This window comes from Somniosus microcephalus, chromosome 8 (assembly GCF_052327205.1).
Source record: "Somniosus microcephalus isolate GS21.2 chromosome 8, FLI_Smic_1.0, whole genome shotgun sequence".
In the NCBI taxonomy this organism is placed as follows: Eukaryota; Metazoa; Chordata; class Chondrichthyes; order Squaliformes; family Somniosidae; genus Somniosus; species Somniosus microcephalus.
The window spans coordinates 103312843-103338152 of NC_140994.1; the positions used below are offsets into that span (position 1 = coordinate 103312843).

General features: G+C 50.4%; 2 protein-coding genes across 2 annotated transcripts in view; one reads left to right on the forward strand and one right to left on the reverse strand.

Annotated features, from left to right (window-relative positions):
• The window catches only part of LOC147113733 (uncharacterized), a 35828-nt gene extending 23155 nt beyond the window's left edge, over positions 1–12673 (forward strand). Inside the window, exon 3 of the mRNA XM_085996093.1 lies at positions 12486–12673. Coding sequence (XP_085852219.1) covers positions 12486–12673 — 188 coding nt within the window. The remainder of the gene's footprint in view (positions 1–12485) is intronic.
• stox1 (storkhead box 1) overlaps positions 1–25310 on the reverse strand; it is a 305204-nt gene that overhangs the window by 245240 nt on the left and 34654 nt on the right.

Genomic DNA, 25310 nt, shown 5'->3' on the forward strand with positions numbered 1-25310 from the left:
ACCCGTTCAGTCTCCTGGGATTTCATAGATGCAGGGGAGGTGGCTGTGGACACCCGCAGTTTGCCTTCTATACAGGAGCTCTTGAAAGCTCCAGCACCATGACACCAGAGTTCCTTCCCAGCTGTGCCGGAAGGCATCTCAAAGCAGACAGCACTGGTTAGGGCATTAGCAGCACCTGGAGGAGAGTTAACAGTAAGCCCCCCCCGACCACCCTGTGGTAAACCACTGTTATAGTTATCACTGTATATTGTTCTCACTGTTCTCACTGTCACATCACTACACGAGGTCGCCTCTTGTCGCACTGTTATACCTGGGCTGACCACCTCCGACTCCGCCCATTACCTGCCCAGGTATAAAGGTAGCTGACTGGCTAGTATTCCTCCCTGTTGGATCGGATCACCCACGAGGGTGGGCTCTGTTATTTAGCCAATAAAAACCTTCAGTTACGTTCTTAACTCGTCGCCTTTTATTGGACTAATTGATAGGCATATCAATTTTATTGACTAAATTTTAAAGATGTCTGATAATGAACAGCAACAGCAAGGAGCTCACCCAGCAGCACAGCAACAGCAGCCTCCAGACAACGGGCCACACCAGCCGGCTTGGCTGCAAGCCTTGAAACCACCATACCTGGATCTAAACCCACAGGCACCAAACTCAGCCAACGACTTCAAACACTGGCTGGACTGCTTCGAATTGTACCTGGAGGAAGCCGTCGTCCCTCAGAGATCCAAACTAAGAGTCCTGAAAGCCCAAGCGAGCCCGAGAGTATATACACTCATCCAGGACATGACTACGTACGACGACGCCATCAACCTACTGAAACAGCAGTACCGGAGCCCGGTAAACTACATGTACACTAGGCATCTCTTAAGATCTCGCCAGCAACAGCCAGGAGAATCGATAGCTGAATTTTCACGAGCGCTGAGACAACTCGGCAGGAACTGTGACTTTAAAGCGGTGACGGCTACTGCGAACATGGAAGACAATGTCCGCGACGCCTTGGTGAGAGGCCTACGTTCCGACTACACACGGCAAAGACTGCTTGAAGCTAAGGACATAGACCTGGACAAGGCCGAAGCCCTCGCCCTCACCCTAGAGGCCACCCAGCAAGACCAGGAAGCGTTTGCCAGGTACTATTCGCGACCCTGGGACTCGGGCCCGACCCCCACCCCACCACCCTTCACAGCGCTGCCCCCGGGACCTACCTCAGCGTCTGCATCACGGATCCGACCGGGCCCGCTAGCCCCGGTACCGGCCCCGACATCAGGCAACCCCGATCGGGCTGCTGGCTGCTTCTTTTGCGGCCAGGAGAAGCATCCGAGGTCACGCTGCCCAGCCAAAAACTCGACCTGCAAAACCTGCCTCAAGAAAGGCCACTTCTCCAAGGCCTGCAGAAGCAAATCCTCAGAAGCCAGCAGTGCCTCATGCGAACCCTGGGGGCGGCCATCTTTGTGCGGGGCAGCCGAAGCCTGCAGAGCCTCATGGGAAAACCAGGGGCGGCCATCTTTGTGCGGGGCAGCCGAAGCCTGCAGAGCCTCATGGGAAAACCAGGGGCGGCCATCTTTGTGCGGGGCAGCCGAAGCCTGCAGAGCCTCATGGGAACAGCAGGGGCGGCCATCTTTGTGCGGGGCAAACGATTTAAACAGAGCCTCATGTGAACTACGGGGGCCGCCATCTTCGCCGCCATCTTGTCATGACAACGACGCGCTCATCTACACCCTAGCTTCCGTGACCCTGGATCAAGCCCGCCCGCACCACCTGGCCAGCTCAATGATGGACATCAAAGTCAACGGCCACGCCACGACCTGCCTGTTCGACAGCGGAAGCACGGAGAGCTTCATCCACCCAGACACGGTGAGCCACTACTCCCTCCCCGTCCTGCCAACGCGCAGCCGCATCTCGATGGCATCGAGGTCGCACGCCACAGACATCAGCGGCTACTGTGTCGTGACATTGTCGGTTAAAGGGACAGAGTATAAAAATTTTAAACTCCTCGTACTCCCCCAGCTGTGCGCTGCCGTCATACTAGGGCTGGACTTCCAATCCCACCTCCAAAGTGTAACCCTAGCATACGGTGGACCCCTCCCCCCACTCACAGTCGACAACCAGCGAAAGTTAAACCGCCCACCGCGTAACACCTGCAGCCTATCCACCCTCAAGGTACCGCCACCTTCCCTGTTCGCTAACCTCACCCCCGACTGCAAACCTGTCGCTACTAAGAGCAGGCGGTACAGCGCTGGGGACAGAGCCTTCATTAGCTCTGAGGTGCAGCGACTCCTGAAAGAGGGCATTATTGAGGGGAGCAGCAGCCCCTGGCGTGCCCAGGTGGTGGTAGTCAAGACCGGCGACAAAAATCGCCTGGTTATCGACTACAGCCAGACCATAAACAGATACACCCAGCTGGACGCATACCCCCTCCCCCGCATATCGGACATGGTCAATGAGATTGCACAATACCGCGTATTCTCGACCATCGACCTCAAGTCGGCCTACCACCAACTCCCCATCAGCCCGGAGGACAGCCAGTACACCGCCTTCGAGGCGAATGGCCGCCTCTACCAATTCCTTAGGGTCCCCTTTGGTGTCACCAACGGGGTCTCGGTTTTCCAACGGGAGATGGACCGGATGGTTGACCAGAACGGACTACAGGCCACTTTCCCCTATCTCGATAACGTCACCATCTGCGGCCGCAACCGGCAGGACCATGACGTGAATCTGGAGAAATTCCTCCGTACGGCCCAACGGCTGAACCTCACCTACAATAAGGAGAAATGCGTGTTTAACACAGCGCGCCTTGCCATCCTTGGCTGTGTAGTAGAGAACGGAGTCATCGGCCCCGACCCCGAAAGAATGCGCCCCCTCATGGAGCTACCCCTCCCCCACTGTCCAAAAGCACTTAGGAGAACCCTGGGGCTTTTCGCCTACTATGCCCAATGGGTACCCAATTATGCGGACAAAGCCAGACCCCTCCTGAAAACCACATCCTTCCCCCTCACGGAAGAGGCGTGCGCGGCCTTCTCCCTCATTAAGGGAGACATAGCCAAGGCCACAATGCACGCAGTGGATGAGTCAATCCCCTTCCAAGTGGAGAGCGATGCATCCGACTTCGCCCTAGCCGCTACCCTTAACCAGGAGGGTAGGCCGGTAGCCTTCTTCTCAAGGACCCTACAGGGCCCCGAGACCCGACACTCGTCGGTCGAGAAGGAAGCCCAGGCAATTGTGGAGGCAGTACGGCGCTGGAGGCACTACTTGGCAGGCAAACGATTTACCCTCCTCACCGACCAACGCTCGGTTGCCTTCATGTTTAATAACAAGCTGAGGGGCAAGATCAAGAACGACAAAATCTTGAGGTGGAGAATCGAGCTTTCCACCTATGATTATGAGATCTTGTACCGGCCCGGTAAACTGAACGACCCCCCTGATGCTCTTTCACGCATTACATGCGCCAGCGCGCAAAGTGATAGACTTCAGACCCTCCACAATGACCTCTGCCACCCCGGAGTCACCAGACTCTACCATTTCATTAAGGCCCGCAACCTGCCATACTCCATCGAGGAGGTCAGGACCATGACCAGGAACTGCCAGATCTGTGCTGAGTGCAAACCGCACTTCTATAAGCCGGACAGAGCAAGCCTGATCAAGGCCACCCGCCCCTTCGAGCGTCTGAGCATCGACTTCAAGGGGCCCCTACCGTCATCCGACCGTAATGTGTACTTCCTCAACATCGTTGATGAGTACTCCCGTTTCCCCTTTGCCTTCCCCTGCCCAGACATGACCAGTAACACGGTCATTAAATGCCTGAACAAACTCTTCGCCTTGTTCGGGTTCCCGAACTATATACATAGTGACCGGGGCGCCTCCTTCATGAGCGAGGAACTCCGTCAGTTCCTATTGGAGAGGGGTATTGCAGCAAGCAGGACCACCAGCTACAACCCCCGAGGGAACGGCCAGGTGGAAAGAGAGAACGCGACGGTATGGAAGGCCACCCTCTTAGCCTTAAAGTCTAAGGGCCTCCCAACCTCCCGCTGGCAAGAGGTCCTCCCGATTGCGCTGCACTCCATCCGGTCACTACTTTGCACTGCCATTAACACCACCCCCCATGCTCGAATGTTTGTCTTCCCCAGGAAGTCGACTACGGGAACCACCCTACCAACCTGGCTGACCTCTCCGGGACCCGTCTTGCTGCGAAAGCACGTGAGGGCCCATAAAACGGACCCCCTGGTCGAGAAGGTGAACCTCCTGCACGCCAACCCCCAGTACGCCTATGTGGCTTACCCAGACGGACGGGAGGACACTGTCTCCTTACGAGACCTCGCACCCTCACCCCCCCCTCCCAACCCCACGAGCCTTTGCCGACTACGCAGACACCAGCTTTAACACCGGATAATGTAACACCGCCGCTGCGACGATCGGAGAGGCTAACGAAGCCTCCGGACAGACTGACATACCAGAGCTGGTAATACACTTCACCCCGCCGGACTCTAATCTAAACAAGGGGTGAATGTGGTAAACCACTGTTATAGTTATCACTGTATATTGTTCTCACTGTTCTCACTGTCACATCACTACACGAGGTCGCCTCTTGTCGCACTGTTATACCTGGGCTGACCACCTCCGACTCCGCCCATTACCTGCCCAGGTATAAAGGTAGCTGACTGGCTAGTATTCCTCCCTGTTGGATCGGATCACCCACGAGGGTGGGCTCTGTTATTTAGCCAATAAAAACCTTCAGTTACGTTCTTAACTCGTCGCCTTTTATTGGACTAATTGATAGGCATATCACACCCAAACTCCCTGCCATCGTTAATCTTCCTTTACAGCCCATACAGTAAAGTTCATGCAATGTCTGGAAACAGCAAGCTATTCTCCAGCATCTTATTGCTTTATAAAAACTTGCATTAATATAGCTCCTTTCACGACCACCGGACGTCCCAAAGCCCTTTACAACCAATAAAGTACTTTTATGAAGTGTAGTCACTGTTATAATGTAGGAAACGATGCAGCCAATTTGAGCACAGCAAGATCCCACAAACAGCAATGTGATAAATGACCAGATAATCTGTTTTAGTGATGTTGGTTGAGGAATAAATATCGGCCAGGACACCGGGGAGAACGCCCCTGCTCATCTTTAAATAGTACCATGAGATCTTTTATATCCACCTGAGAGAGCAGATGGGGCCTTGGTTTAATGTCTCACCCAAAAGATGGCACCTCTGACAATGCAGCGCTCCCTCAGTACTGCACTGGAGTGTCAGCCTAGATTAGGTGCTCAATTCTATGGGTGACTGTCTGTGTGGAGTTTGCACATTCTCCCCGTGTTTGCGTGGGTTTCCTCCGGGTGCTCCGGTTTCCTCCCACAGTCCAAAGATGTGTAGGTTAGGTTGATTGGCCATGATAAAAATTGGCCCTTAGTGTGAGGGGGGATTAAATACGTGGGGTTACAGGGATAGGGCTTGGGTGGGATGGCTGTCGGTGTAGGGACCGGGTGCTAGGGTTTGGATGATCAGCCATGATCTCGTTGAATGGCGGAGCAGGCTCGAAGGGCCGAATGGCCTACTCCTGCTCCTATCTTCTATGTTTCTATGTTTCTATGTTAACCCATGGAGCCCAAGGATCCCGAGTGAGCTCGGCGAACGAGCACAAGGCTCGGGGTATGTACTGAAACACCGATAACAGCCGTGTTTAACAGTACCCAGCACAGGAGGTGCCGGGGGATCAGGGGTGACAGTATCGGGGACTCTGTCGGCTACGTTAGATTCAGGGACCACTCACAGCTCCCCCAGTGACTCAGTTGAGCTAGGAAGTCACGGAAGGTGGTGGATTCGATTCCCAGCCTACGTTGTTATCTGATCTGGGGCAGGGCAGCAGCTAGGGGCTACAATTGGGCCTCGGCATCCCCTGGGCTTGGAAGGTGAAAAACAAACAAAACACGGATCAGCTGGGTTCCCTCTGACCTGCTGTTAGAAGCTACACCCGAGTGAGGGCAGCAATGGACTTGGCTGTGATGCCCTCCACAGCCAAACAGCGTGCCTGCAATCACTGCCTAAGCTCACGCAGGGAGAATGGCTCCATGGGGGTTGTCCGCATCTCTGGACCTGCACCCACAAGTCAATAAATCAAGATGGCGTCCGTGGCGGTCGCAGGGTAAGCGCTCTCCCTGAGTCGGTCGGCACACTCCCGCTACAGACGCTGATGAGTTCGGCGAATCGGCAGGGAGGCAGCAGAAGCAGCAATGGAGGCCACGACGACCCGCTGTAGCATGGCGGGCGGCAGCTCCTCGGCGGGAGGCTCGGAGGGTGAACCGGTAGGAGGGGAGGCGGCCAGCGGACCGAGGGCGGGAAGAGCAGGCCCTGGAAGGTCGGACACCGCGGGAGGCTCGGAGGTCAGACCGGGTGGAAGGAGAGCCAGGGAGAAGCAGGCCCCGAGACGTCGGTACCACGGCGGCTGAAGATTGTCGGGCAGGAGTGCGGGAAAGGCGGAGCAAGGCGAGAGCGGATCCTATTGTGATGGCGCCGATGAAGATGGCTGCCGTCCTTGCGGGCTCCGTGCGTACCAGGCAGCTAAGTGTCCTTTGCTGCTTGGTGCGCTCGGCTCGTTAAGAAAAAAGCATTTCACTGACTGGATTTCACTTGTTGTATTTGGTTACGTGACAAATAAAATTGAAATTGAAATTGAAGTCAGCATCTTCAGTGTAGGGCAAAGGTGAGCCTGTAGGAATGTCTAGTTCCTATCAAAAGACTGAGGTCCACTCAGGCGATCAAATAAACGAGGTTTAATGAAAACTAACAGAGTTTAACGGATAATTACAGGAGAACATCGAATATAGGTCTAGTCAGTTCGGAGGCTCCACGAGGACTGCTTGGGCGGTCCCGTGGCTGACGTCATGACGTCATCACGTTTTTCCCGCCGGTGGGGGATCACGTGATGAACGGCGTGACATGTACATGTAAACAGTGAAAACAAAGATACAGACGCAGGCTGTAGCCAACATATTATTAAAGGGAATTATATACAATTGATCGGAGTCCCTTAGTGGCTCCGCCACATGCGCCCCCCCCCAGAATTGTCTTTAACAGCAAAAGTAAAACAGCGAGGAGGCTTGATAAGCCTGTCAGATCGACTTCTGTAGCCTTGAAGTGGAAGCTGATGGACGGCGGGCGAGCTGGCGGGCGGTTGCGTTTGATCTGACACGGCGACGGTGGGCGGTCGGCCACGTTTCGGCGGTTGTGCGATCTCGACTGGGCGGTCAACGTCCAAGTGTGCCGGCTTCAACCGGTCAACCGAAATGTGGTCCGGTTTACCTCCGATATCGACCGAAAAAGTTTTGTCTCCCGGCTCTAGCACGCGGAAAGGACCAGTGTAAAGGGGTTTGAGCGGATCCCGATGAGCGTTGTGGCAGATAAACACATAGTCGGCGTTCTTCAGCTCAGCTGGGATGTGGGAGCTCTGCAAGCCGTGATGCGACGTAGGCACTGGAGCGAAACTTCTGGCTGCCTCCTGGTGGCTGATGAGCTGCTGGGATGTGGACCATGGCTCTGTTGGAGTCGGAAGGAAATCCGCTGGTATGCGTAGCGGCTGGCCATATACGAGCTCCGTCAAGGACGATTGAAGATCTTCTTTAGGTGCCGTACGAAGACCCAAAAGGACCCATGGAAGCCTGTCTACCCAGCCCGCGCCTTGAAGGCTGGCTCACAGTGCGGCTTTGAGCGACCTGTGGAATCGTTCGCACAGGCCGTTCGCCTGTGGATGGTAGGCAGTGGTGCGATGTAGCTTGACGCCGAGCCCCTGAGCCACAGCGTTCCAGAGCTCAGAAGAAAACTACGGCCCACGATCAGACGAGATGTCCGCCGGTACCCCAAAACGGGCGACCCAAGTGGAGATGAATGCCCTGGCGACGTCTGCGGAAGTGGTGGATGACAAAGGAACCGCCTCAGGCCATCTAGTGGTGCGGTCCACCATTGTAAGAAGATGAGTAAACCCGTGCGAAGGCGGAAATGGCCCCACCAGGTCCACATGCACATGATCAAACCTACATTCCGGAACAGCGAAAGTGGCCAATGGAGCCTTGACGTGACGCTGCACCTTGGCCTTTTGGCAGACCACGCAGGTGTTGGCCCAGTCGCAGACATCCATGTGCATGCTCCGCCACACGAATTTGGACGACATCGGCTGTTGCGAGGCCTTCATGCCAGGGTGCGACAACCCGTGTATGGCGTCAAAAACTTTTCGGTGCCAGGCGACCGGCATGATAGGGAGAGGATCTGCTATGGAGACGTCACAGAGTAGCGTAGTGCCCGTGGCATGGAAGTTGACGTCGGCCGCTTGGAGGCTAGAGGGGTTGGTTCTGTAAGATTGGACTTCTGGATCCGAGGCTTGATCCGCAGCCATGAGGATATGGTCGATCCCGAGCTGGACTGCATGAACGGTCGCGCGGGAGAGGCAATCCGTCACCAGGTTGTCTTTACCGGACACATGCTGAATGTCAGTGGTGAATTCTGAGATAAACGTCAACTGACGTTGTTGCCGAGCTGACCACGGTTCGGCGGTCTTGGCCATAGCGAATGTTAGTGGCTTACGGTCCACAAAAGCTGTGAACGGACGGCCCTCTAGCAAGAACCGGAAATGGCGGATGGCCAGAAAAAGGGCCAGCAACTCCCGGTCGAACGTGCCGTACTTCCGTTCGTTTCGCCGTAGTTGACGGCTGAAAAACGCCAGCGGTTGCCACATCCCATTCACCCACTGTTCCTGCACTGCGCCGATGGCGTAGTCTGACGCGTCGGTGGTAAGGGCGATGGTGGCACCTGGCAGCGGGTGCGCCAGCATGGTTGCGTTGGCTGAGGTGCCTTTTGTGTCGACGAACGCCCAGTCCATGTCGACCGTCCAGCTAATCGGATCCTTGCCGGACTTGCCCTTGAGGGCCTCGTACAGGGGCTGCATGAGCAGAGCTGCATTAGGGACGAACCGGTGATAAAAATTTATCATCCCGAGGAACTCCTGCAGGGCCTTGACAGTCTGCGGGCGCGGGAAAGAAGTAACTGCCTCCACCTTCGTTTGCAGGGGAATTGCGCCGTCCGATGTGATGCGATGGCCTAAGAAATCAATCTGCTGCAGGCCGAACTGGCACTTGGCTGGGTTGATGATCAAGCCGTGTTGACTGAGGCGTCTAAAGAGGGTGCGTAAATGGCAGATGTGCTCCTCTTTATTAGGGCTGGCGACGAGGATGTCGTCGAGGTAGACGAATAGAAACTTGAGGTCCCGAAGCACGGAGTCCATCAAGCGCTGGAAAGCCTGTGCAGCGTTCTTCAATCCAAACGGCATCCACAGAAATTCAAACAGGCCGAATGGGGTGATGACTGCAGTTTTCGGGACGTCTTGCAGGTGCACGGGGACCTGGTGATAGCCACGGACAAGGTCGACTTTTGAAAAAATGGTATTTCCCGCCAAATGGGCAGTGAAATCCTGAATATGAGGTACCGATTAGGAGTAGTGGCGTCGTTCAGGCGTCGGTAGTCGCCGCAAGGCCGCCATCCGCCGCCAGGTTTCGGAACAATGTGGAGAGGCGAAGACCAGGGACTATTCGACCGGCGAATAATCCCTAGCCGCTCCATCGTGTCGAACTCCACTTTCGCAGCCGCGAGCTTGCCAGGTTCGAGGCGCCGGGCCCATGCTTAGACCGGGGAGCCAGTAGTGGTGATGTGATGTTCGACACCATGTTTCGTGGCCGTGGAAGAGAAAGTGGGTCTGGTCAGGTCTGGGAAATCTCCGAGGAGGCGAGTGAAGTCATCCAGAGGTGGGAACGCACAGGAGACAGTGCGCGACACGGCGTTACCTCGGTGGCACGGGATGGAGTGAAGTGGCCGCATTGATCAACCGGCGGTGCCTTACATCCACCAGGAGGCCGTTGGCGCACAAAAAATCCACCCCGAGGATGGCTTGAGAGACTTTGGCCGTGATGAAATCCCAGTAAAACCGCTGGCCACCAAAGCACACCTGGACTCGCCGTCTTCCGAAGGTCCGAATGGCCCCGCCATTAGCCGCCTCGAGGGAGAGGCCGTGCCCCCCGGCTTGTATATCAAGATGTGACGTGGGTAGGATGCTACACTGCGCCCCGGTGTCGCAGAGGAAACGTCGACCAGATAGGGAGTCGGTAATGAAGAGGAGTTTTCCCGAATTACCGATTGCCATCGCAGCCGCGGGGCGCTCGTTATAACCGGTCCTCTTTCAACAGGGTTGCTGTTGGTTTTTTTTTTTTTGAGCAAAAGGCTGCAGGGAGGGCGGCAGCATCTTGCTTTCGCGCCAAAACGGGCGTGGTAGAAGCACAACCCCGCAGGTTATGGGGCTGGAGCAGCGTCTGTGGGGATGGGCGCCTCGTGGCAGCGCAGTACTGCTGTGTCACCGCGAAAATCTTGTCCGCTTCGGCAGCCAGCTCTGTGCAGTCTGTGACTTCCGACCTGGCTAGGGCAGCCTGAACTTGCTCCAGTAGCTGGCTGAGGAATAGCTCCCTGAAGAGTAAGCATTCCGGTTCGGAGCCCAGGAGTGTGAGCATTTGACTCATGAGCTCGGACGGCTTGGCGTCCCCGAGGCCGGGCATAGCGAGCAGCCAGCGGGCGCGTTCCGACTTCGTGAGCCCGAAGACCTGTAACAACCGCGCCTTTATCGTTTCATACTTGCGATCTTCTGGTGGATTACCAAGCAGGCTGATGATCCGCGAGGATGTAGCGCTGTCGAGGGCGGAGACCACGTAATAGTAATGGGTCTGATCCGCAACGATGTTCCTGATTGCGAACTGGGCTTCAGCCTGGATGAACGATGCGGCTGGCTGTTGCTCCCAGAACTGTGGTAGCTTCAAAGCAACGGCGTTCGTTTCCATGTTCAGTAACTTCTGTGAAAACCGTTTGCAAAAGTCGGGGTCACCAACGTAGGAATGTCTAGTTCCTATCAAAAGACTGAGGTCCACTCAGGCGATCAAATAAACGAGGTTTAATGAAAACGAACAGAGTTTAACGGATAATTACAGGAGAACATCGAAACACTGCAGCAAATAATCAGTGTAATCTGGGAGGCACCGAGATAGCCCTGGAAAGGTGAACATTTTAGATTGGCCCCCTCTCCCGACCATCTCAGTGGGTGTGGTCCTGAGGCACACAGGTCAGGAAGGTGCCAGGCAGCCTCAGCACCCCGGGGCTGGGGAGCCTCCTGCCGATCCTTCCTTGCGGGGGGGGGGTGGGGGGCGGGGGGAGGGGAGTGGATCGGCCTGGGCTGTGAAGCCGTGGTCAACCACTCCCACACACAGTACGGCCACTTAAGTCAGTGGAGAGCGGTGAGCACCCACATCTTTAGGAGAGACAATTCACACAAAAACCCCAGAATAGACCTTGTGCTTCAGTTCATGTGACCAACTGCGACAAATTATTCAACACCCCGAGAACATAAGAAACAGGAGCAGGAGTAGGCCATTTGGCCCTTTGAGCCTGCTCCGCCATTCAATGAGATCATGGCTGATCATCTGCCTCAATTCCATTCACCGGCCCTATCGTCATATCCCTTGATGCCCTTACTAGTCAGAAATCTATCGACTTCTGTTTTGAATATATTCAATGACTGAGCCTCCACAGCCCTCTGGGGTAGAGAATTCCAAAGACTCACCGCCCTGTGTGTGAAGAAATTTCTTCTCATCTCAGTCCTGAATGGCCTACCCTTTATCTCGAGGCTGTGGCCCCTGGTTCTAGACTCCCCAGCTAAGGGAAACATTCTCCCAGCATCCATCTTATAAAGCCCTGTGATAATTTTGTATGCTTCAATGAGATCCCCTCTCATTCTTCTGAATTCAAGAGAATACAGGTCTAGTTTACTCAACCTCTTCTCATACGACAGTCCCGCCATCCCAGGAATCAATCTCATGAACCTTCGTTGCACTCCCTCTATGGCAAGTATATCCTTCCTTAGGTAAGGAGACCAAAATTGTACACAGTACTCCAGGTGTGGTCTCACCAAGGCCGTATATAATTGGAGTAAGACTTCTTTACTCCTGTACTCAAATTCTCTTGTAATGAAGGCCAGCATACCATTTGCCTTCCTAATGGCTTGCTGCACCTGCACATTCACTTTCAGTGACTCTTGTACAAGGACTCCCAAGTCCCTTTGAGCATCTGCATTCCCCAATCTTTCACCATTTAGGAAATACTCTGCCTTTCTGTTTTTTCTACCAAAGTGGATAACTTCACATTTATCCACATTATATTCCATCTGCCATGTTCTCGCCCACTCACCGAGCCTGTCGAGATCCCCTTGAAGCCTCTTCACATCCTCTTCGCAACTGACACCTAGCTTTGTATCATCAGCAAATTTGGAAATGTTACATTTAGTCCCCTCATCCAAATCATTGATATAGATTGTGAATAGCTGGGGCCCAAGCACCGATCCTTGCGGTACCCCACTAGTCACAGCCTGCCATCCTGAAAAAGACCCGTTTATCCTACTAGATCTAGATCTCAAACTAGATCTCCAGGCAGAGCTCTATCCTCATTCACTGAAAATCATAAGGAAACCAGCTCCAACAGGACCCGCAGTAACGGTGACCCTGATACAAAGCAGAGGTTCTGGCCCTGTGACTGCCGTTAAACAGCACATCCTGCCAGGGAGCCACTCATGTGTGCAGCTCCCACCCTAAACAGGGCTTCCATCGTCATTAACTCGCAAACGGCAATTAGGAAAGGGCTTGGGGTCTTTGTGCAGCAGGAGCCTCGGCACTAATGGGACAGCACATTCACCAGAAGACCTCTCAGCCTGCTGTGTGCTGGCTCACGGGTCTTGCAGTGAATGTTTATGCTCACCAAGGTGACAGATGTTGGTTCTGGGGAACAGGCAATCCTCGCACTTTCCGTTTCAGGCACCAGGGTCAGCTGGAGTCCAGGTCAGACAGAGAGTCAAGCTCAGTCTTACTCTGACCAACAGTTTGCCTCAGTTCTAATTCAGGTTGCTAACTCTATTCCTAGAGGTTTCATCACATGACTTACCAGCTCCAATTTTTTTTAATAAGGAACAAACAATAACCAATAAACAATAACTAATAAACAAGTGTTCAAAGAAAATGAAACGCACTATGTTTTATAACCCCAATGGTTTTTCTCCTGGGTTTGCTGGCAGCATTCTCCTGGAGATGAATCTTTAATTCCTGGAGACTCCAGGCCAATCCTGGAGGGCTGGCAATCTCTGAACAGCATCCCTCCATACCATTTACCACCAGCCCTCCTGTGCCCTGACAGAAATTGGCAATTTGGTGCCAATTAATTTTGTGCTGTGGGCCAAATGTGTACTAGGAAGTGGATGACGTGTCCCCCAACTGGGCCCTTGCAGCTAGTCAACAGATAGATGGTCATTCCATCAGTCTGGGCTGGATCTGAAGGTGAGTCCCAGAGCTGGATGACTGGTGTCTAACTCAGGCCCACCATCTGTTATTTCACGGCAGCGGGGAATGGGCGGTGCAGGGAAGAGATAGAAACCATAAGAAGCAAACATATTTCCTTTACCATACACTACACCTGTGCCTGCTCATCTACAGGAGTCAAGAAGCTTCGAACAAACACATATTAAGACAAAAAGAAATGATTGGCTCGTGCAATACCTGCAATATTACTGTGCCACAGGTTGAACCTCTGCTTTATAGTGAGTTAGCCAATCTCAGCTGGAGAAAGGTTGGGAGCACAGCTGGCCTCAGTACCCTGGACTAGGGAGCAGCAATCAGGCCAGGTTCCCACCACACCAATATCCAGTGGCCTCTGGGTAACCAACACTCATTGTCCAGGCTACCATCTAAAGAGGCTGGCTCTCGCTAGGATACAGGTTCCAGTAGTCTTCTGATACCTTGCCCATGTGGCCACTCATCATGTATGAAGCAAGTTGATGAGTGCGGCCAGGCTATTTGACTGTGGAAAGCATCGCAATCAAAGCTGATCCTATCCCCACTTAGTATTATTATAAGGACAGATCAAAGCTGTAATTAAAAATGAATAAGATAGCTTATGACTTATAGTAAGCATCTGCACGCAAGGGATTTGCAACAGGGATTAATCGCTAGCAATCAGGAATGGTAATCTTGACCTGATTGTTCCCTTCATAACCTAAGGGCTTTGAGACGAACTGTACCACCCAACAAACTCAACACAGACTGGGGATTAAACTGCACATGTGTTAAATCAGGATTCTAATGTTTCATTGAAGATACAGAAAGAAGAAAAACTCATTCAGTCCATCACCACTCCTTCCACCGACCAGGTATAATCTGCCCAACTATTGCATCTCCCAAGGGAGTACTCTGTATTATTTCAAACTAACGCCCAAAGCGAACACACAAAACCTTGTCCTTAACCTGAAATATCAAAGATGAAAATTCAATGGTCCCAACAAAACAGGAAGCATCATGTTTGCATATCTGATCATCTCTCTATTCTGGCCTGTAATTTGAGAATTTGATCTAAAAACCTTCTGTAAGCAAAAACTTTCTTTTCCAATTTTTAATCTCAAACTGTAGGCCGATTACAAGAATCGATCCTATAGCACGATTCGAAGAGCAGGGGCATTCTCCCTGGCTCCAATATTTATCCCTCAATCAACATAACTAAAAACAGATTATCTGGTCATTATTACTGTTGTGTATGTAATATGTGTGCTACTTTGAACCTATGGACAGGACTGCACTACTTGTAGGGCGTAGTGATACGCAGTACCACTCCTGGCCATAGGGGTATAAATAGTACTGTGGGTACTGATCTCCCCTCAGTTCCCGCCTGTGGGCATGAAGTAAAGACCTACGTGTAGTCCCTACCTCCAACCAGTAAAGACCTGTTTTATTGTTACTGATTAAGTCTGAGTATTAATTACTTGAACAACTCACAGACTTAACACTGGCGACGAGTCAGGTTCTTACCCTGCGGCAGTTGAAGAGAGGTTTCAAACATCACCACCCCACTAGAAGCGACAGGCTTTAGGACTCTGAAGCCTCCATCAGCGACTGAGCACTGGAGTGCAGCAGCCATCCTGACAGCTTCCAGCGACTGACAGAAGTCTTTCTGCAGTTTCCTTGTTCAACCTAGGTGGTGGGGTAAGCCGTGCAGCGTTGGCTGCAAAGACAGGGCTGGGGAAGTTGGAGAAGATAAGGGCGATCGCAATCCCTGATAAGAGCCGCGGTGAAACGCGCGAGCGGGTAAGCCAGAGCCCGGGAGGGAGCGAGCAAGAGCCGCTTCGGTCGGGAGCCACTTCGCGATCCAGCGATCGCATCCGCTGATAAGGGCCGCACTCGGGCGATCGCGGCGAAGATAAGGGCCGCACTCGGGGGCTGAAGGGAGACGGCGTCGGGGGACGGGTGAAGACCGCCAAGCGCGGGAAAACCGCCATTTTGTGGGCGGAGGACGACGGCAAGAGCGGGAAGCCGCCATCTTTGATAACAAGTAAAGAAAAGAAAATCTGAGAAATTGCAAATCTACAATGCCTAAACACAGGAATATTAGCACCTTTGATAGTGACCTCGAAGATTGGGCCATATATGTTGAAAGAGTAAAAAATTATTGTAAGGCCAATAAAATTCGTGACCAAGATAAAGCTCTAACATTATTAAATTTAATGGGTGCGAAGACATACGGGCAATTGAAACACCTGTTATCACCAGATGAACCGGCGGATAAGACGTTCGATGAGATTGTTACTGTCCTGAAAGATCATCTAAACCCCACGCCGCTGATGCTAGCGGAACGATTTAAATTTTACGACAGAAGGCAGCTACAGCATGAAAGCAATGCTGAATATTTGCTGGAATTGCGTAAATTAGCGAAATATTGCCAGTTTGGAACGGGACTGACAGATGCACTACGAGACAAATTTGTGTGTGGTTTATTTAAACAGGATACACAAAAGCGACTGCTCGAGGAGAATGAGCTGACGCTTGAGAAGGCGGTCACTATGGCAGCAGCACACGAAGCCGCAGCGAGAGGCACGGCAGTAATGCAGCTACGGTCACCGGAGCTCAGTGCACACAAATTGGGTGTGAGTTCTGGCAAATGTTATCGTTGTGGAAAGACAACGCATGATCAGAACCAGTGTTGGTTTAAAAACCAAGAATGCAGAACATGTGGTAAGCTTGGACATATAGCTAGAGTATGCAGGTCAGGGAAGAAGACCAGCAACAAGAAGTCACCGCAAGGAAAATACGCAAAAGTACACAAGGTGGCCGAACAGGAGTCCGATTCAGACGCTAGCAGTAATGAACTGGCTGGCTTAAGCAGTATTGAACTGGCTAGCTTAAGGGTACTCAACGTTGGTAAGGGTGCAGACCTCCAGACAATTTGGGTTACTCTTCAGATAGAAGGAGTCCAAGTAAAAATGGAATTGGACACTGGATCGGCATTGTCGGTCATGAATAAGAAAGATTACAGAAGGTTATTCCAACATATTCCCCTACAGGATACGGAGATTATATTGACAACCTACACGGGGCAGAGAGTGTACCCCATCGGGACAATAAAGGTTGCAGTGGCCAACAAGGGCGAAGGAAGTCAAATAATGGACTTATATGTGCTACCGGAGGGAGGTCCACCACTACTAGGCCGGGAGTGGTTTAGAAACATAAATATGGACTGGCATTCGCTAAAAGCCATAAAGAGTGAGAACTCGGTGCAGATAATCAGCCCAGACTCTAGAACTGATGATGGTAAGACCAACCCATGTGCAAAAGACAAAGTTTCAGCACAGAATTCCACTGAGCAACAACAACATAGTTTAACAGAGAATTCTGAGTCTGTCAAGTCTACTGATATGCCCATTTCTGAGGGACACCGGGCTCGAACTCAACTCCATTTCAAACTACAACAGCAATTAGAACAAATGCTTCGCCGTTTTGAGCAAGAGTTGAATGCAACGAAAGAGTTCTTTGATATAGAGTTGGAGAATCTGGAAAGACAACAGAAGCAGCTGATGGAGAAAATGGAGCAGGAGCACACAAAACGTCTGATGTCAGAGGAGTTAACGGTCAGCCAACTCCTGCATATGCTGAAGGACAGGACTCTGAAATGGGAAAAACTTGAACACGAACTTCAATATTCAAACGAAAGGGGTTCGGAGCTCTCAAAGGTTATTGGAAGAGCTGAGGTGGCAACACAGACTGAGATGGCTGCAACAGAGCAGCCCTTGGATGCCAAAAGTACGCTGACTCACGTCAACGTAGAACAACAGACCGCTGAAACAGCTGCTCCGGTAGAGGGATTGAATAGTCCGATCAATCAATCTCCAAAAGAAGTTGAAGTAGTAAAATCTCAAATGAGGTCATTAGTAAACGACTTGCTGAAAGCTCAGAAAAAGCTGGATGAAGAGGTACGCATGAAGAAGTCTCTTCAGGAAAGATGTCTGGACTTGGAACAAAAGCTGGCTAATGCCCAGCTGGGTATGGAGGAAATAGAAGACCCTCTCGCTGGCCTAGATCAGGACGACACCGAATATTACTATGTCCTGTCCTGCCCAACTTGTAACTTCGACTCCCACCATACAGAAATCATGGAGGAGCACCGAAAGTCTACGGAACATCGGGAGAAGGTGGCTCTACTACGGAAAAAGGAGGAAGAGAAGGAGGAACTGCGCATGCAGCTGGCAGCTGACAGTGGAGCCCAGAGAGTCTCCAAGAAGCAGAAAAGGAAAAGTCGAAACAGAAGATGACCCATCTGAACCATTATTACCTCTACCAGATCACACACGTGGTCCCTCCGAACGGAGCCAATTCAGTTCGGAAGTTCAAACTGTTAAATCCATGGAAGGACTATTGAATGAGTCACTCCAGCAACGTGAACCGACTACACCACAGAGATTGAATCTGTGAACTGTTTTCCGCAGAGACTGAATCTGTGATCTGTTTTGACATGAAGTTATCTATGTATCTATGTTATTTTGTTATGTAAACCTGAAGTTATATATGTATATATGTTATTACGTTATGTTAAATGGGGAGATGACTGTAAAGCTAGGAAGGGAGGAATGTTGTGTATGTAATATGTGTGCTACTTTGAACCTATGGACAGGACTGCACTACTTGTAGGGCGTAGTGATACGCAGTACCACTCCTGGCCATAGGGGTATAAATAGTACTGTGGGTACTGATCTCCCCTCAGTTCCCGCCTGTGGGCATGAAGTAAAGACCTACGTGTAGTCCCTACCTCCAACCAGTAAAGACCTGTTTTATTGTTACTGATTAAGTCTGAGTATTAATTACTTGAACAACTCACAGACTTAACAATTACAATGCTGTTTGTGGGACCTTGCTGTGTGCAAATTGGCTGCCGCATTTCCGACATTACAACAGTGACTACACTCGATTGGCTGTGAAGCACATTGGGATGTCCTGAGGTCATAAAAGGCACTACATAAATGCAAATCTTTCTTTCTTTCCCTGGGATAGAGAGGGGATCAAACAGCCAGAGTTGCTGCTCCTGATCACTAACCAGTGACTCCTGTTGTGAGGTGGACTTTTGGGTGAACTGTGATGGCCCCTCACAGTCCATCGGTCTGTGGTCACTGGGGTGAGATACTGGAGACCTGTCAGCTGCCCTGGAATCATAGCCCAACAGTGCCTTCAGATAAGGGGGAAAACAAACCTGTACATGATCAAAGGAGGCTTCTGTGGCGGTGACACAACATTCAAATGTCAAGGGTTAGAAAGGACTGCCACATTGACCAAGGCTAACTAAATAAACAGTCAGCATAGCTCAGAGACTGGGGCTTGTATGAGCCAGCTGCAGTGCATTCAATCTCTCTGCAGGGACGGAGTAAGAGCTGAATTTAGATGGTGTTTACTGTTTTGGACAATCCCATGCTTTTCCTTACATCCTGGTCCAAATTAATTAGTTTCATCGTGTCAAACCTAACATGAGCCAGAGTTAAACTGAATAAAGTCACTCTGAGAAATTTCTTCCCAAAAGCTTTTGAATCACCTATATTTAAGGGATTAGATCGGAGTGTTCCCACAGTGCTGATTCACTATATAACAGAGAAAGGTACGTTCCACAACTTAACAAAGATGACCCCTGAGCGAGAGGAGAAAGGAGGGAGAGGTTTTTGAAGTAGAGGGGCCTCCTGATGGGTGTGTCAAACAGATGGAGGCAGAGAAATGACAAGACATTTGGTGCCCACAGTATGGGCCCAACCTGTGATCCTGTATGTGTTAGAATGTTATTAGGTCTGCAACATTTCTTCAGATTTACTGGGAAGAAAGGGAATGTCGGAATAATGAGCAGAAGGGTCTGGTTTTCAAACACCAAGAACCTCATGTCCAGTAATGAGCCTGTGATAAAAAAAACAAAGCAGATCTGCCTTGTAGATGCATTGCTGGTCATCTTCCAAAATTCTATAGACTCTGGAGCAGTACCCATGGATTGGAGGGTAGCTAATGTTACCCCACTATTCAAAAAAGGTGGTAGAGAGAAAACGGGGAGTTATAGACCGGTAAGCCTGACATCGGTAGTGGGGAAAATGCTAGAGTCCATTGTAAAAGATGTAATAGCAGAGCACTTGAAAAACAGTGACAGGATCGGACAAAGTCAACATGGATTTACAAAAGGTAAATCGTGCTTGACTAATCTACTGGAATTTTTTGAGGATGTAACTGGTAGAATAGATAAGGGAGAACCAGTGGATGTGGTGTATTTGGACTTTCAGAAGGCTTTCGATAAGGTCCCGCAAAAGAGATTAGCATGTAAAGTTAAGGCACATGGGTTTGGGGGCAAGATACTGACTTGGATAGAGAATTGGTTGGCAGACAGGAAGCAAAGAGTTGGAATAAACGGGTCTTTTTCCGAGTGGCAGGCAGTGACTAGTGGGGTACCGCAGGGATCAGTCCTAGGACCCCAGCTATTCACAATATATATTAATGATCTAGACGAGGGAACTAGATGTAATATCTCCAAGTTTGCAGACAACACAAAGCTGGGTGAGCGTGTGTGCTGTGAGGAGGATGCCGAGAAACTCCAGTATGATTTGGACAGGTTGGGTGATTGGACAGAAGCATGGCAGATGCAATATAATGTGGATAAATGCGAGGTTATCCACTTTGGTGTTAAAAACAGGAAGGCAGATTATTATCTGAATGGCAATAGGTTGGGAGAAGGGAAAGTACGAGACCTGGGTGTCCTTGTGCACCAGTCGCTGAAGGCAAGCATGCAGGTGCAGCAGGCAGTTAAGAAGGCAAATGGTATGTTGGCCTTCGTAGCGAGAGGGTTTGAGTACAGGAACAAGGATGTCTTGCTGCAGTTGTACAGGGCCTTGGTGAGACCACATCTTGAGTATTGTGTGCAGTTTTGGTCACCTTATCTAAGAAAGGATGTTCTTGCCATGGAGGGAGTGCAGCGAAGATTCACCAGGCTGATACCTGGGATGGCAGGAATGACGTACGAGGAGAGATTGGGTTGATTGGGCCTATACTCGCTGGAGTTTAGAAGAATGAGAGGGGATCTCATTGAAACTTATAACATTCTAACAGGACTAGACAGACTAGATGCAGGAAGGATGTTCCCGATGGCCGGGGAGTCCAGAACCAGGGGTCACAGTCTAAGGATAAGGGGTAAGCCATTTAGGACATAGATGAGGAGGAATATCTTCACCCAGAGAGTGGTGAACCTGTGGAATTCTCTACCACAGAAGGCAGTTGAGGCCAATTCATTAAATATATTCAAGAAGGAGTTAGATATATTTCTTAAGGCTAAAGGGATCAAGGGATATGGGGAGAAAGCAGGGACAGGGTACTGAATTTGGATGATCAGCCATGATCGCATTGAATGGCGGAGCAGGCTCAAGGGGCCGAATGGCCTACTCCTGCTCCTATCTTCTATGTTTCTATGTTTTCATTTTGTAGAGATTCTTTCAGTCATTAGGAGTTTAAATAAAATAACTAGTCAGACTCTTGGCAAGCTTAACTCGATACACATGTTGTAAGTTTTGTTGGTTCTCTGCACAGTGTGAGGGAGGAACCCAGCTACTTTTGAACAAACACAGACTGTGCTTTGTTCAGTTATGTGTGTGACAGGTGGTTATTTCCCAATGTGGCCGACAGTTATTCAGATCCAGGAAGTCCCGGAAACTGTTTTCGGGGATATTTAAGGAGCTTTAGCTGTTTGAATCAGAGTCCTTTTGGAGGAGATACAGCAACAGCAACTTGTATTTATATAGCGTCTTTAACATAGTAAAATGCCCCAAGGCGCTTCACAGGAGCGATTATCAAACAAAATTTGACACCGAGCCACACAAGGAGATATTAGGACAGCTTGGTCAAAGAGGCAGGTTTTAAGGAGCATCTTAAAGGAGAAAAGAGAGGTAGAGGCGCGGAGAGGTTTAGGCAGGGAATTCCAGAGCTTAGGGCCTAGGCAACAGAAGGCATGGCCACCAATGGTGGAGCAATGAAAATCGGGGATGCTCAAGAGGCCAGAATTGGAGGAGCGCAGAGATCTTGGAGGGTTGTGGGACTGGAGGAGATTACAAAGATAGGGAGGGGCGAGGCCATGGAGGGATTTGAAAACATGGATGAGTATTTTAAAAATGAGGCATTGCTGGACCAAGAATCAATGTAGGTCAGCGAGCACAGGGGTGATGGATGAACGGGACTTGGTGCGAGTTAGGACACGGGCAGCAGAGTTTTGGATGACTCAAGTTTACAGAGGGTGCAAGGTGGGAGGCCAGCCAGGAGTGCGTTGGAATAATCGAGTCTGGAGGTAACAAAGGCATGGATGAGGGTTTCAGCAGCAGATGAGCTGAGGCAGGGGCGGAGACGGGCTAGTTTACAGAGGTGGAAGCAGGCGGTCTTGGTGATGGAGAGGATATAGGTTTGGAAACTCAGTTCAGGGTTAAATAGAGCGATGGAGTCAGTGGCCAGGGAACGGAGTTTGTGGTGGGAACCAAAGACAATGGCTTCGATCTTTCCAATATTTAATTGGAGGAAATTTTTGATCATCCAGTGCCTGATGTCGGACAAGCAGTGTGACAAATCAGAGGCAGTGGAGGGGTCAAGAGAGGTGGTGGTGAGGTAGAGCTGGGTGTCATGATCTCAGGACACTACAATTGGCCTCAGCACCCATAGATAAGGAAGGTGAAGAACACACATCAGTCAGGGTTCCTGCTCCAGATCAGTGCCCAGTGACTCCTGCTGGAAAGTGTGCATGTATAGATACAAGCCAAGGTCAGGACTGGCCTGAGTGGTGGTTTCCCCTATGACCAAATACCCCAACAGTCACAGTCTAGGCTCAGACGTGAAGAGTGGTCACTGTGGCAACATACCAGAGGACTACCAGCCCCGTCAAACTGTTCTTCAGCATGAATGGCTACACTCAGTGCCACACTGAACGATCTACTTACATAGAAACATAGAAGATAGGAGCAGGAGTAGGCCATTCGGCCCCTCGAGCCTGCTCCACCATTCAATGCGATCATGGCTGATCATCCAAATTCAGTACCCTGTCCCTGCCTTCTCCCCATATCCCTTGATCCCTTTAGCCTTAAGAAATATATCCAACTCCTTCTTGAATATATTTAATGAATTGGCCTCTACTGCCTTCTGTGGTAGAGAATTCCACAGGTTCACCGCTCTCTGGGTGAAGAAATTCCTCATCTCAGTCCTAAATGGCTTACCCCTTATCCTTAGACTGTGACCCCTGGTTCTGGACTCCCCGACCATCGGGAACATCCTTCCTGCATCTAGTCTGTCTAGTCCTTTCAGAACTTTATAAGTTTCAATGAGATCCCCTCTCATTCTTCTGAACTCCAGCGAGTACAAACCCAATCGACCCAATCTCTCCTCATACGTCATTCTTGCCATCCCAGGTATCAGCCTGGTGAATCTTCGCTGAACTTCTTCCATGGCAAGAACATCCTTCCTCAGATAAGGCGACCAAAACTGCACACAATACTCAAGATGTGGTCTCATTCGGCCCTGTACAACTGCAGCAAGACATCCTTGTTCCTGTACTCAAACCCTCTCACTACGAAGGCCAACATACCATTTGCCTTCTTAACCGCCTGCTGCACCTGTATGCTTACCTTCAGCGACTGGTGCACAAGGACACCCAGGTCTCGTTGCACTTCCCCCTTCTCCCAATCTATTGCCATTCAGATAATAATCTGCCTTCCTGTTTTTGACACCAAAGTGGATAACCTCGCAATTATCCACGTTATATTGCATCTGCCATGCTTCTGCCCAATCACCCAACCTGTCCAAATCATCCTGGAGTTTCTCGGCATCCTCCTCACAGCACACGCCCACCCAGCTTTGTGTCGTCTGCAAACTTGGAGATATTACATCTAGTTCCCTTGTCTAGATCATTAATATATATTGTGAATAGCTGGGGTCCAAGGACCAATCACTGCGGTACCCCACTAGTCACTGCCTGCCACTCGGAAAAAGACCCGTTTATTCCAACTCTTTGCTTTCTGTCTGCCAACCAGTTCTCTATCCAAGTCAATACCTTGCCCCCAATCCCATGTGCCCTAACTTTACACGCTAATCTCTTATTGTAGGATTCGCAACATTGAACTTTATATTATAAAGGGTCGAATGGCAGAAGAGGCCATGATTTTAAAGACTATTTTAAAAGAAGCCTAGGAAAAAGGGGCATTCAAAATGGCCGCCAGACCCTGTGACCAACTTATTGGGACACTTTAAAATGGTTCCTGCAGTCCTCAGACAGCTTTGTGGATTCAGCCCACAGTAAGTTCTGGAAGCCGTTTCTGAGAGAACGAAACCAGACACACACATATATACATATAGATTGGATGCAGATCCAGTCAAGATCGGCCTGTAGATAAAGGCCATCTAAATGTTTACCCAGACAAAAGGGAACAGTTTCATATTCATGAGAAGAGCATCAAGGACCCGTTAAGGACATCAGCAGGACATTAAAAACAATGAATGTCATTCCAGACCAGAGATGGCCCTTTACCGGCCATCCCAAAGTATTTAAAATATAATAACTATCCCGTTGTGCTCCCAGCCCGCCAAAATTAAAACAAAAGACCAACCTGATTTGGCGCGAGATAAGGGCTTCTGATGAGAAGTATATCTGGGGAACCCGGGGGTAGCAAGAAAAAACAGCCATCGTGGTGCTCCCATCGTATCGGTGGCATCATCGCTAGAAGAAGGAGAAGAAGACGTCCCGCCCCAGGGTAAAACATCGGGAGATCATCGACCAACCCCGGGCCGTTGACGAAACGGGAGGCCATCGACCCATTCCAGCTAGGGAGAAGAGACAACGAAAAACTGAAGAAACCTATATGAAAGCCAGCCCGAGGCTCCTCTGACCGGGGTCGAGCAGACGATCCCCGACCCCGCCGACATCCAGGTCAGCCGGTGTCCAGCCATCCCCGACCCCCACCTCAGGAGAGAGGTGTGGCGCAGCTCGCTGGGGCTCCACTAACCACGTGGAGACATGACGCCTGAAAGGATCAAACGCAGACCTGTTTCAAAACCTTACACTTCCTAGTTGGATTGGTGAGCATGTTTCTGGCCCTTCATAATCAGATCTAGATAGGTTTAAGGGGATGGACATTTAAGGGTATAATTAACATGAGTTGTTGTCTCTCGATGTTCCGTGTGTTTCCCCATTTCATGATGATCTTTGTAGAGTATAATATGCCTGTATTTGCCTTAGTTAGTATTGTGTCATTATGATTTGTTTGTGTTTTTCCCTCCCACGTACCCTCTTATTTGCTTGCATTTGATTTGTTTTACATTGTGCAATAAAATTCCATTTCGTTTCATCAAACTTGGTCTATAAGAGTTTTCTCTACATTGTAGTTCCTGCCCCAAAGTCCAGAGTACAGAATCTAAGGGGCGAGTGGGTCGAACCACTCACGGTTTTACTGTGCAAGAGAGAGAGGCCTCTATAGAGGGAAATCTCTGCGATCTAAAACCCCTTACATATGCAGGACCTTATCAAAAGCCTTTTGAAAGTCCAAATACACCACATCCACTGGTTCTCCCTTATCTATTTTACCAGTTACATCCTCAAAAAATTCCAGTAGATTAGTCAAACACGATTTACCTTTTGTAAATCCATGTTGACTTTGTCCAATCCTGTCACTGTTTTCCAAGTGCTCTGCTATTACATCTTTTATAATGGACTCTAGCATTTTCCCCACTACTGATGTCAGGCTTACCGGTCTGTAATTCCCCGTTTTCTCTTTACCACCTTTTTTGAATAGTGGGGTAACATTAGCTACCCTCCAATCCATGGGTACTGTTCCAGATTCCATTGAATGTTGGAAGATGATCAGCAATGCATCTACTATTT